The 12,681-nt window shown below is 38.9% G+C and overlaps 1 protein-coding gene across 1 annotated transcript; it reads right to left on the reverse strand.

The window, feature by feature from the left end:
* Window positions 1-10,883: 10,883 nt before the first annotated feature.
* LOC9644588 lies at window positions 10,884-11,839 on the reverse strand. Its single transcript, XM_002984488.1, has 2 exons — window positions 11,183-11,839; window positions 10,884-11,128 (listed from the first exon to the last, which is right to left on the reverse strand). Exons 1-2 carry the CDS (start codon window positions 11,817-11,819, stop codon window positions 10,926-10,928), a joined length of 840 nt encoding a protein of 279 aa, XP_002984534.1. The 5' UTR covers window positions 11,820-11,839; the 3' UTR covers window positions 10,884-10,925.
* Window positions 11,840-12,681: the final 842 nt, after the last annotated feature.

A 12,681-nucleotide genomic window follows, 5' to 3' on the forward strand; every position in this document is an offset into this window, starting at 1 on the left:
ACTAGTTGCTCTAGGACTGTTCTAAGTCGCTCCGGGCTTCTATCCCTTTGCTCCTTATGCTGCATGCTAGGGAGTTGCTCCGCGGTCTAGTTCCATCACTCTTTGGCTCCATACTTGGGAGTTTGGCACCGTTCCTTTGTTCAATGGCCCAAGGCCTTGAACCTCGGGTTCCACACCACTGTCCTTTGGACACGTGGTATATGACACATAGCACATGGAGGTTTAGGTTTCGCTTCATGGTGTGATCCTATGGTAAATCACCATAGGATAAAGGGTAAAAAACCCACGTGCGCTACATTTGGTATCAGAGGATATGTCTTAGTGAGTACTATTCAATGAGATTGGGCAACTAGTCTCGTTGCATACGCAGAGATGAAAACAATGATATGAGTGGGTACACGTTTGGGTGCAATGACTTCGTAATCATTCCTTGGGTATGGATTTGGTTATCTTGTTGTACCTTATGATGTGAGCTTGCTCTTGGGTTTATAAGATGGATTTGAGGTATACCATTTTGCACGAGTTTGCACTTGGGCTCGTGAGTTAGACACATTAGCAACTCAAAGTCACACTTTGGGTTGGCAAGATTAATAATAGCCTATCGATGGTTCCATGAGTTGTTCTTTGTACCATGGGAAAAAGTAAACCTTCAATGGGTTTGCTATGAGTGGCAAATATGCTGGTCCGTAGCTGTTTAGCACGGCACTAGTGGATCTTTCCTAGGCATGATTATGAGTGGAGAATCAAGATTGTAGGGATTAATATATTAGTTCGAGTAGTCATTGCTGTGCTCTCTCATAAACTTTTCTTGGATTGGACTAAAGGCAGTGCAAATGCAAGCTTGAGGTTTAGTCAAAGATGAGACTGAAAAGAGAGTTGTTAGGGACGAAGGATCAAACACATAAATCATTTTCTCTTCTTGGAGAAATAATTTGCAACGAGGTGTTGACTCATTGCTCATGTTCACATCATACAATCAAGAGTCCCTACCTTGATGCATGTTAGTTATGATGGTCTTACAAATGGCGAGTTATGAGATGGATAGTGGTGAAGTGCTAATCCATTTCTAGGCTTGCTATTGAAGACTTGGGTTGCAATGCTCAATTCTTTTCCGGGGAACCTTGCTATTGCTCCTTGAGTAACTTGGTGTTGGATTAGTTTTGAGTTTGGTCAAAAAGAGAATGGCGTGAGCTTGTTCATGTTGTGAATTAAAATTAGTGGTGTTGGGTGTTGTAAAGCTCTATTGGTGGAGTGTGGCATTTATGTTGCATTTTGTCGAATTGAGTTAGCACTTGATAGTCACATAAACCTTTGAAGTAATGATATGGGTGTTGCTCGTAGTGTTGCTCAATTGATGATCAAGTCATTGTGATACTTATATTATATCCATGTGATAGTGAGCAATATGTTTATGAAGTTTTTTGATTAAACGATAATCATCCCCAAATTGGTTGATGGTGAAACTAGTTTACTTGCACATAATAGCATTGTAGTAACTTTGACTGGATTCTCGATGGTGATCCATTATGCTAAGTTTAAGTTGGTTCTTTAGTTCTTTGAGTTTGCCCATAAGGTGTTGATAAGGGTTATAGCATTCACTTGCTATAGCTTGTTGGTTTATCCATTAACACTTGGAGTAGATTGTTGGATGGAGAAGATGTGTAGTTAAGGCATTGACATCACTAGCACTTGTGTTAGTGGAAGTGGCATTGTTGTTCGAGTGATGAGGAATTTTCCTTAGAGTTTGATTTTCCATGTCATTTTTTTTTGTTAATGGTTTGGCTTCACATTGGATCTTAAAGGTTGTTGAAAAAGAGTGTTAGTGCAATATGGATATCTGAAGATATAGTTTTCGTGATCAAGCCTTGGATGTTCCATTTGCATTTTGCGGATATCGGTGTTGGATATCAGAAAAATGGGCAAAGATGTTCGAGGCTTAAGTATACTATGGGTTATGAGAATTGGTGTTGAAGTGAACCTATGTGAAGTTGTACGTAGGAGGAAGTTGGTTAAGTCTTAAAAGTTTGTATTCCTGAACTAAGAGTCATTCTTTCTCTGGGATGGAAAAAATTTCCACAAATTTTCTTATATTTTTCTAATGGCTGATCTATTAGTCACTTTGTTCGAAAACCATTCCGTTTTCATAAGCCAATACAAACTAGTGAAGGGGTTGGAGTTGACTTAGGTTAGCTTAGACCTTAGTAGGTAGTTTGTATGATGCAACCCGAAAGGGATACTAACTTTTAGGGTTAAGACAATTGAGTTGGATAGAATTTGGAGTTGGTGTAGAAGAGTGGTTATTGCACTTTTCTAAGAAAGGTGATCCTTGTGCCTTTTTTTTATAGCATTGTGCTTGGTGGCAGGTTGCACTTTGCATTTCATTAGACTCTATGAGAGTAGTGAGCTCTCACTGATCTTGACTTAGTCTTGGTAGCCTTGTGCCTTGGCTAAGGATAGTGATGTCCAAGTTAATTGTTTAAGGTTGAGATGTTAGTACCCGTACTAAAGCCTTATTTATGAGGAGGTTGTGTGCTGATATGAGTTCTTCTCATATGCTTTATTTCGTTAAAGTGGAATTTATTCAGTAAAGTGGGACATTAATTAGCATGTGTCCACATGCCATTTCCTAGTACTTAATTAATATTTATTAATATTTCTATCAGTTTTTTAATTTATTTTTTATATTTCACAATATTATAACACAAAATCATATGAAAATTTTTTAATTTATAAATTATAAAGCTAAAACTTCAATTTTTTATTGTTGTTATAAAAATGGCATGTGGCCACACACCATAAGTGGGATAATGAAAAGTTCCACTTTAACGAAATAAAACATTTATGGTTTTCACTTTAGTTTCGGCTGAGTATTGATCATGCATAGTTAGCCTCTTCAAAAGCATGTTCAGAGCTATTGGTTAAACGTGTCGATAAACTTATTGCGGTTGAGTTGAATTCAAGTGGTTATTTAGTTTGTGCTTGTCCATGAACCTTTATCTCACACTTAGGGTATTACGTTTATATTGGAGAAGCATATGACTCAATGGCACGAGTTTAGTGTTTGGGTCTCGTGAAGGCAAGTTGAAAGAGTGATTGTTAGTTGCTTTGCAACTAGTGATTGCTTGTAGAATTTATCAGTGATGGGTTTACTTTACTGAATGGTATTGCGGAGGATCGTGTTATTAGATTTACATGGTTTCTTTCCATGTTGGCATATCAATTTCTTTATCGATATCATTTGGTTATGTTTAGTTCATAGTGTTGGATTTCATTGAGTCTTGGACGTGGTGAATTACTCCTTGATGAAGTGTTATTTGTAAATGAGTTTTGTTGAAGGATTGGTCTTGGATATTAGGTATAGTATCTTCGACTTTGGTTAGCTTGGTTGCAAAAGAGTTTTGAGTGGTGATTCACTCTTGCTTTCTTTTAGCTTTGTTATGGTGTTGATAGTATTAAAGTGATGCTTTGTTGTTGACATTATTTGATGTTGAGATTCAAGTGAGATGGGATGTCTCTCTTTAAGATTAATATTAAGTTTCATTAGTCTTGATAAATATAGTGTTGATGGTTTAATTGTAGCTTGGTGTTATTAGCATTTGTACAATTGCTAGTTAGCAACTGTATTGACGTTCAAATGAACTGAGTGGCAAGTTTGAGTTAGTTGTGTTCTAAACGAGATTATTTAGTAGGGGTTGAGCTTTAACTTTTCCTTGAAAAGTGATTTAGTCATGGACTATGTTAATTCTACAAGAGGAAGAGTTAGTGATCAATATTAAAGTGATTGAATTCTTATTAGATTTAAGTTGGGATATATTGATCATTGATGATTCTTCTTGTGCTTGTTATAAAGCGAGTTACATCTTGCTATAGATGGATTCATGGAGGATCGTTTAATGATCACTTGTTGAGCATAACTTCATTGTACTTGACTTTTCGATTGATGCAAATATGCTCTTCATTAGCTTTGCATTATGAAGTTTAGCTTATGGATGTGTTAAGGAGGATGTTGTGGGTTATGCCATGATTTCTTCTTTGGCATTGAAGTTAGTTCATGTAAGACTTGTGATCATTATTAGGCAAAACCTAGCTATAGACTTCTTTGAGCTTTTAGTTTTTTGAGTTATCATGCTTTTGGTCCATTTGTTTGAAGTTGTTGGGGAGGCATTCTAGCTCCTAAGATTCGATGAAGTTAGTATTTGCATCTAGCAATTATTGGTGATGATTGACTATCATTTAGAATAGTTTATTATCTTTGTCGAAGGTTTTATTTGATTATTGTTAATATAAAATGATTTGATGTTCTTCGGGATGGTGGATTCCTTTTTTGACGATAATTATGCATATCTCTTATTGATGGGATGATTGATGATCTTTCATGATAGTTAGTGGTTTTCCTTGGTGGCTTATGGCTTTTCGCAATATCACATGTTTTTTGTGGTTTGCTCTAAATTGGTTTCTTGGATTTGAGATATCAGTAGGATGTTGCTGACACTTGCTTGAGCAACTTTAGTTCCTTGGTATTATTGACCAGGATCTATTCAAATTGACTAGTGCGATAGTTGGCATGAACGAGTGTTTGTTGGTTTTACCACATTCATTCTATTCTGTTGATTATTACTTGAGTTAGTTTTGATAGATTGGGATGTTATTTCCTTCAAGTGATACATTCACAAGCATTTTGCTTGTCAGTCAATAATACTTTGTGTTCTTTGAGTTATCTTTGGTAAATCGCTTGGCATTCTGTCTGCTATCTTTGATAGTTAAGCTTTATCATTGAGCTTATTTGATAGTATCCTTGCTCTTGAATTTTGTTGGCTGGTACATCTTGTGTTTGCCACTTATGATGATCTTGGTGGTTCATATACTATACTACTAGTTTATTGAATGATAACTTACTTGGAATAATAGATGGACAATATTAAAGTCAGAGACAATGATATCTTAGAGTCTTAATTATCAGTGAATAAATCTTATATTAGAACACCCTTTGAGTTTGGGCTAGTATAGGTAAACTGGCTTCGGCACTTCGTATGCATAGTGAAATCTTTAGTCATGGGGTAGCTACTGTCGACTGGTCACATAACCCGCCTCTTTGTTGATGTTCCTTATTCTGTTCAAAGGGTGTGACCATGTAAACAACTCTAACTGCTTGTTTATAGTAGTCTATCTAAACCTTACTGACAAGTTTGGTTTCTTTGCTCATGAGGGTTGGGGCCTCTACCTTCTCTCTCTATGCCACATGCGGGCAGGGGCATATCACACTTTTGTAAGTTGGGTGACAACTAGAGCAGCAAGGGTGGCTAACTCCGTTAGTCATTTACTTGTCGGCAATGGCTAGAAGGTGTTTGAGTGGGTAGCACATCCGCGTTAGACAAAGAGGTTACCCTAACTCATTTAAGTTTGTGCATTTCTCACATAGTGTGAATACTGTGAACTTTTTTCTGGAGTTGTTTCTTTGGTAGTATTCTAGACTGGAGTATGCATCGACGAGGACGTTGATCTTCCCTAGGGGGGGAGAGTGTCGCGAATATGACTTCAGGTATCGAAAGATACTTGTCAGTCAGTCCTTACGGACACTCTTTCCTTACTGCCATGATGGCAGAAGGTCGGTATTGTTGGACTCGTTATCAATTCCCACTTGAGTTAGTTGAGAAACTGGTCAATGACTGTGCACTTAAATCAGATAAACATAAGGTAGGAACCCTATGTGTTTCTTACTGAGCATACTCGGCCTGGTTTGAGAAACTTTTGTCATTGGCTTGCACTTGCTAGTATCAAGAACCCCTGCGATATTGAGCTTGGTCCCTCAATATTGCTAGACGATAGCTTACCGTGTCTGCCAAACACTCTTGCTATCATGCCCTTTGTGTTAGTCTCATTTCGGTCCCAAATGTTAATTATAGAAAGTGTCTAGATTCGCTCATTTGGCATATCTATAGAATGTAAAGATTGGCCTGAACACAATGCTATTCGTCCTGTGTCCAAATTCGCAATTTAATGCCATTTCATATTTAATAAGTTTTGAGCTTGTCCCAAAGACTAACTCCTGATACTAAGGGAAGTTTGGGGTGAAAGCCCAAAGCGTGTGTTGCTTAAGGGGGGGGGGGGGGATGTGGAGGGTTTCAAATGTATAGTAGGGTATAGTAGGGATAGAATTTATATAAGTTGGAAATTTAAATGAGCTCTTTAAAATATCAATAGTAGGCAAGGTCATTAGTGTATATATAAAATGCATAACTCTAATAAATTATTAAATTTATTTCTTTAATAAAGTTAAAATGTTTAATTAAAATTTTAATTATATATTTTACAAAATAGAAAAATAACCTCAAAGATATGATACAAGTATAATATATGGGTAGGTTGGGCATGGCCGACCAACCTAAGGCATAGTCTAGCTTCATATTTATAAGCTAAATGTATAAATATACATTTGTGATACATTTGTGTTTTGGTTGAGATGTCTCTATTGCCTAAAACCTGCTTGCATGTTTGTCCTTGTTCTGTGTCCGGCTTGGGTTTAAGCCCAAGTTCCATACCATGCTAGCTGGTGGAGTACCTATGTCCTTGTGTTAGGCCACCGATATGCCAAAATAGCACTAAACTCAGTTTGGCTCTGTTTTGCGTGTTGGTCCTAGCATTGGGATGCTGGTTGCTCTAGGACTGTTCCAAGTCACTCTGGGCTCCTGTCCCTTTGCTCCTTGGGCTGCATGCTCGGGAAATGCTCCGTGGTCCGGTTCTGTCACTCATTGGCTCCATGCTTGGGAGTTTGGCACCGTTCCTTCCGTCAATGGCCCAAGGCCCTGAACCTTAGGTTCCACACCACTGTCCTTTAGACATGTGGCATATGACATGTGGTATATGACACGTGGCATGTGGAGGGTTTAGGTTCCATTTCGTGGTGTGATCCTATGGTAAATCACCATAGGATAAAAGGTAAAAAAACCACGTGTGCTACACCAATAGCCCAGTCTTGGAGAAACGGGACTATGGTACGGGTGGTTTTGGACTACCAATGAGACAAGGGTAAATGGTCATAACTTTAATGTAATAGGTTGAGATGTTAGTGGTACCCTTGGGGTGTTGTTCATAGGATCAGACATGTGGAGCATTTGAACAAAGTGCAAAAGGTGAGTGGTATAGATGTTATTTATAAGGCTAGTATGTCCTTAATTTGGGAATAAGACTTATGGAGGTTGTGAGTAAGACTTCTCCAAATTATCAAAGATGTGGTTAAATAACTAAAGTAGAGAGGAAAAATTAGTTCCTTACACTTTGGTCACTATACTTTTTGAAGCCTTTATATGCACCCTGCCGCCCCGCCCCCCTCGGGCTCTCACCATCTCTAGCATCCCATTCCAAGGAACCTAGGCCCAGTCTACTGCAAAGGATGCTTCAACCTACAACTCAAGGTGCATGCATACCACAATTTCCAATCTGGATCACTTGCTGTTACTATGGAAATACTTGGTTTCTTCTCCTCTGCTTAGTGATATGCTTAAACTTAGCAGGTAGCCTTGCCTGACCTGATGTCTTACTCAAGATTTCTAGCCACTTAATGAAACCCACCATGCACATGTGCACATTAGTCCACCAAAGTGTCAATACACACAAGGGAGTTCAGCCAACCAAATGAAAGTCACCATGGACAGCCAAGTGCACACCCTACATTGGGCACGAGAGGCTGAATATAAGGTCACTCAAGCAGGCATGCCCTTGGGACTAGCCCTTGTGCGCAAATCATATTCAAACTGATGATTCACAGAATTCTTCAATTCACAGCAGCTCAAGAATACTTTGAACTTTGTTCTCAAAAAAAGAAAGGTGTGTGTTCGGTCGATTGTTATACAACTTGCTTGATTTGTGCAGGAAGTTACAGAAAAAATGAAAGACAAAGTCGATGAAGATTCAAATTTGTTCAAGTACTACAAGCAACACTAGGGAAACAACACTTGGATGAAATGTGAGTGACTACGTGTGAGGCAATGCTGGAGAGACAACACTACAAAGGCATTGTATGGAGGTAACATATAGAAACACTTGGAGGTAATATAGAAAGACAACATTAGAAACACTTTGAGTAAATGCATGGCAACAACAATGGAGACAATAACAGAGGTAAGGCTTAAAGGCAATGAAGGTAGTGCTTGGAGAAAATGCATAGAGGTAACAACAAGAAAGGTGACACATGGAAGTAATATATAAAGGTTGTTGTGCTTGAGATAGTTTTGCTTGAGAGTTTCACTTTGTATTTTTTAGACTTTAAGAGACAGGGGAATAAATATATATACATTACATCAAATCTCATCTATTAAACATTCATTTTGCATGGTTAATAGTATAAGTAGATGAGATGTTTATATGATAGTTGGTAAAAAGTTTTTAGAAATCTAACATTCACACTTAGGTTTTATTTTAAAGCTACTTTTATAAACATTTCTTTTGTTATTTAGAAGAAGATCTTCATTGTCCCTATTTGTTGTATGTGTTGACAATTTAATCAATGTTTTTTTTCAATAACTTCCCACTTTTGTATGTGTTAAAATTTTCAATGCATACTTTCTATTATTGTAGCGCATGTGATCATGAGATGAGATTTAGATATATTATCGCCGTGGATCCTTGGAACCTTGGGGGATAAATAGGGATAAAATAACCACTAAGGGCTCTCTCATCAAATAATTGCTCTTTTTCCAGTTGGCTTAAGGGGAGAGAGATAAGGTGTGCTACATGTGGTATCGGAGCAAATAGCACAGATTCGATTTCCATTGATTAGTGGCTACTTAAAAATGTAATATACCCTTGAGCAAGGTATATTCCTACCCCTAAATTTGAAATCATACATATTGGGCATCCATGCGTATGTCCTTCCTCTTGTGTGGAGTATCCACGGACGAAGGTATCCACCGTGGGACTACAGTATAGGTGGATGACTAGTTGCCTCACATGGAATAGCTAGTCTACACAATAGAAGGATTGGTAAATTCAATGCGGAAATGGAGGTGTTGGTTCCCCTTGGCTCAATAAAGACATTGACATCTTTCAAGGGGGGGTGAGTGTAACGCATGTGACCATGGGATGAAATTTAGATATACTGTCACCGTAAATCCTTGGAACCTTGGGGGATAAATGGGGATAAAATAGCCACTAAGGGCTTTCTCATCAAGTAATTGCCCTTTTTTCAGTTGGCTTAAAGGGAAAGAGATAAGATGCACTACAATTATGGTTTGGAATCTTGTAATGTAAGGATTTCCTTCAATTGGATATATATTTCATTTCTTGTGGTTGGAGTTTTATTGTGAAGGATGGGACTGAAGAATTGAGTCTTGATAACCAAATACTTGTAGTGTCATGTGATCTATTACTTGTGCCTTTGCAGTCAAAATGCCAAGTAGAGTACACATTTGAACAAACTAATCTTTAACTAGGATGGGTTTTATTACCATTTGCATTTGACCTTGTCATCCATTTGAAACTTGAAGCATAAACTTTACTTTATTGAGATTATATAACTCTTCAAAGTTGATCACTATAGAATTAAAAGGCCTAGAATGTTTTAGTGTCTTTGTATATCTAGAAACATATCACACTTGGTACCTTGGAAATTCCTCTATACATATTCTCTTTTTGCGTTCCAGATAGCAATAGCATATGACCTTTCTATTTAGTATACAATGTAAAGCCTAATATGACTCATGAAGTTCCTCCTTGACAATGTTGGTTATGACATTTTATTGTTATGGTTGAAATTCAAAATGTTTTGCAATAATAAATCTTGCTTTTGGGATGTTGACAATGGTGAATTTTGGCTCATACATGTTATCCATGCTTATTCCTACCCACTTGATATACATCATCTTTTGGTTTCCATTCAAACCACTCTAATCTGACATGATTATGATTGTTTGAGGAATTATATTGAAGTTTGGAGCATTAGCTGCACGTTTCTTTGTGCTTCCTAGTGTACCACTCCTATTATAAAACTTCTGCAAACTTGGACTTGAATTTAATGTTTTTACCTCTAAAAACAATTTGTAATTCATGCATAATTATTAGTTCCTTTGACATATCTTGAGAGCACTGGTTGTACCAATTTTTTTATAGCACTCATGTATTCCACCTCAACTTGAGACAAAGGAAACAGATGGGAACAGTTCAAGACAAGATTTATCTATCTTACCCAAGATGGGAATAGTCAAAGACAAGATATATCCAGGTCTCTTGTGTTGTTTGCATGGAGTTTTTTCATTCCGCCAGACGATTTACACACGCATTTGTGCAAACTTTGGAGTGGCAATGGTTTTTGCAACTATAAAACCTCCAGCTTTGGGCCTGAATCAGGCCTGAATTCATCCAGATAAGTGTTTTTTAAATACTTCTAAGCAAAATTCTTTTGAGATAGATATGGCTTGACAGCGTGAAGGAAATATTTAACAAAAAACAGTGCTGGCAAAACCTGAGTGCCATTTGTTTGCAGACTGATATCCATTCCAGTTGAAGAATCTCAGTGCTTCAACCTAGTACACAAAGCTACAAGTCAGCCCAAAGAGAGTACCTTCCCGAAAAGCTTATTGACCTCCCATCTGAACAAGGAAGTCCTGCGAACTCGGAAACAGCGTTAAGCCGTTGCTTGCTCTGCTGCCTTCACCTCCAAGTCCGCAACAGCGTTAAGCCGTTTCGCTCCTCACCATCTGACTCCAAGTACAACTCGGCCCCTTGCCAGGAAATCAGTTTTCTGGCAATTCTGGTTAGCCAGCCCAGGATCCGCTGCGCAGCAGTGAGTGCATCCTGAACTGGCACGCAAGAAGAAGATAAGCTTCTTATACTCGGGGATCCCCCCAGATCGCCCTGAGCAAGCAGCTCTAGAGTCTTTTTCTGTTTTTGTAAGTTTTCGTTGTTTAATCACAAACTTAACTTTTTCTAGTCTACACAAAGCGCTTGAACGCCTCCAAGCACTGTGCAATATGAAAGCAGTGGCTCTTGAAAAGCATGGTATCAGAAACGGTTGCAGGTAGCATGGGAAGCGCGTACTTTCGCACAGCAGTGTCGAAGCTCGGTTGCTCTCCCTGCCTCACGGCCTCAGCCAAGGCTTTGGTCAAGGGGATCAAGTAGAAGGTTGGACAGGTCCCTGAAATCGAAAGTGTTATCCCTCAAAAAACAGATAAAGCGCTCGAATACGTACCTAACATAACTATACCAGGAATTATCTGTTGATCAGGATATTCGCCCATCGACAGCCTTTCGTAAAGCCTCGAATTCTCCTGATAAGCGGCAATTGCCTCGGCAATCAGCTGGGCTTCTGGATGGTGACCTTTCAAGTTCCCATCGTAATTTTTGTCTTCCTGAACCAGCATTTTCACTGCAGTGTCCAGCCGCTCCACAACGACGTCAGGAATTGCTTGCTTTTTGCCCCTCGACATGAAAAGATCGAGAATGGTTCTGCTACGTACTGCTGTGTCATCGTTGTCGTACTGAAAAAGCTCCAGAAGAGTCAGGGACATGTCATCCACTGCTGATTCTTCATGCTGGTGTGTTCTGGTCACTGCGAAGACACGTTTAACCAGGGATTTCACATACCGAGATCTTATGGATGAAAGTTTCAGCTTTCCGAAGGCGTACTCTTGCAGATCCAAACTCACGAGCTCCGCGACATCAGGATTGCTGAATTCAACCGGCATGTTTACCCCAAAGAAATCTCTGAAGGAACTCTCCTTCGTGACCTTAATGTTGAAAGACCGCAGGACCCCATCATCCCAATCGGAACCAGATTGTTTTGCAATCGGCCTCACTAGCCCTGACCTATCACCTGGAGGCGCCATGTGCTAGATCGCCTTTTTATTGTTCCAGGCCAGCATTTAGGGTGTTTATTTTTTCAGGACAAAGTCATTCATAATTTCACAGCATAATGGTTGATCATAGGATCAAATTCTGAATTTTGTTTATATATATATGTAAACATATTTGTATACATATATATGTAATATATATATTCTCATTCAATTGATACTTTGGGGGTTTCAATCATGGTATTTGGTTTGCTCATCTGTTCATGCAAGAGCGAGATTCCTTAGAATATTCCACTGTCGGAATATTCTAGGGCGTGAGGAGATTCCAGGCTGTGGGGGTATATATTGGCTAGGATTGTAAGGGAAAACACTTAAGAGTGTTCTCCCCACCCCCTCCTCACCATCTGTGGGGAGGATTGATTCCTAGCCAATCCTCCCCAGATTTTTCTTAGTTTTCTTGGTTTTAGCTCAGGGAATCTGTGCTCGGGTGATGGAGTGCGTGGCTGGGAGGTCTCTGGGACGTGGATGAGTTTGCCCAGCTATACAATTCCTGGTGCCATGCATGAAATCCTGGGATTTTTAGTGTTTTCTTTCTTTTAGACAGAAAAGAGGTTTTCTTCTCTTGGTGGTTGGTTCAGTTCAAGAAATGGTGATTGTGGGCTTATAGATCTCATCGAGATACCTGTTTTAGCATCAATAGTTTCTCAATTTGGCACAAGAACCAGCACATGCAGGCTTTAGCTCACACAACAGCAACTTTGGAAGCATGGCATGAGCTGGATTCATCACTATTTTGATCTTTCTTGAGCTTATCTAGTAGATCTATTTAGGGTCTTTCTCTAGAGGGTTTGCATGCACGATTTAATGAAGTTTGGAGCACTTTTTGAGTGATTCT

This window comes from Selaginella moellendorffii, unplaced genomic scaffold (genome assembly GCF_000143415.4).
Source record: "Selaginella moellendorffii unplaced genomic scaffold, v1.0 SELMOscaffold_62, whole genome shotgun sequence".
Lineage (NCBI taxonomy): Eukaryota > Viridiplantae > Streptophyta > Lycopodiopsida > Selaginellales > Selaginellaceae > Selaginella > Selaginella moellendorffii.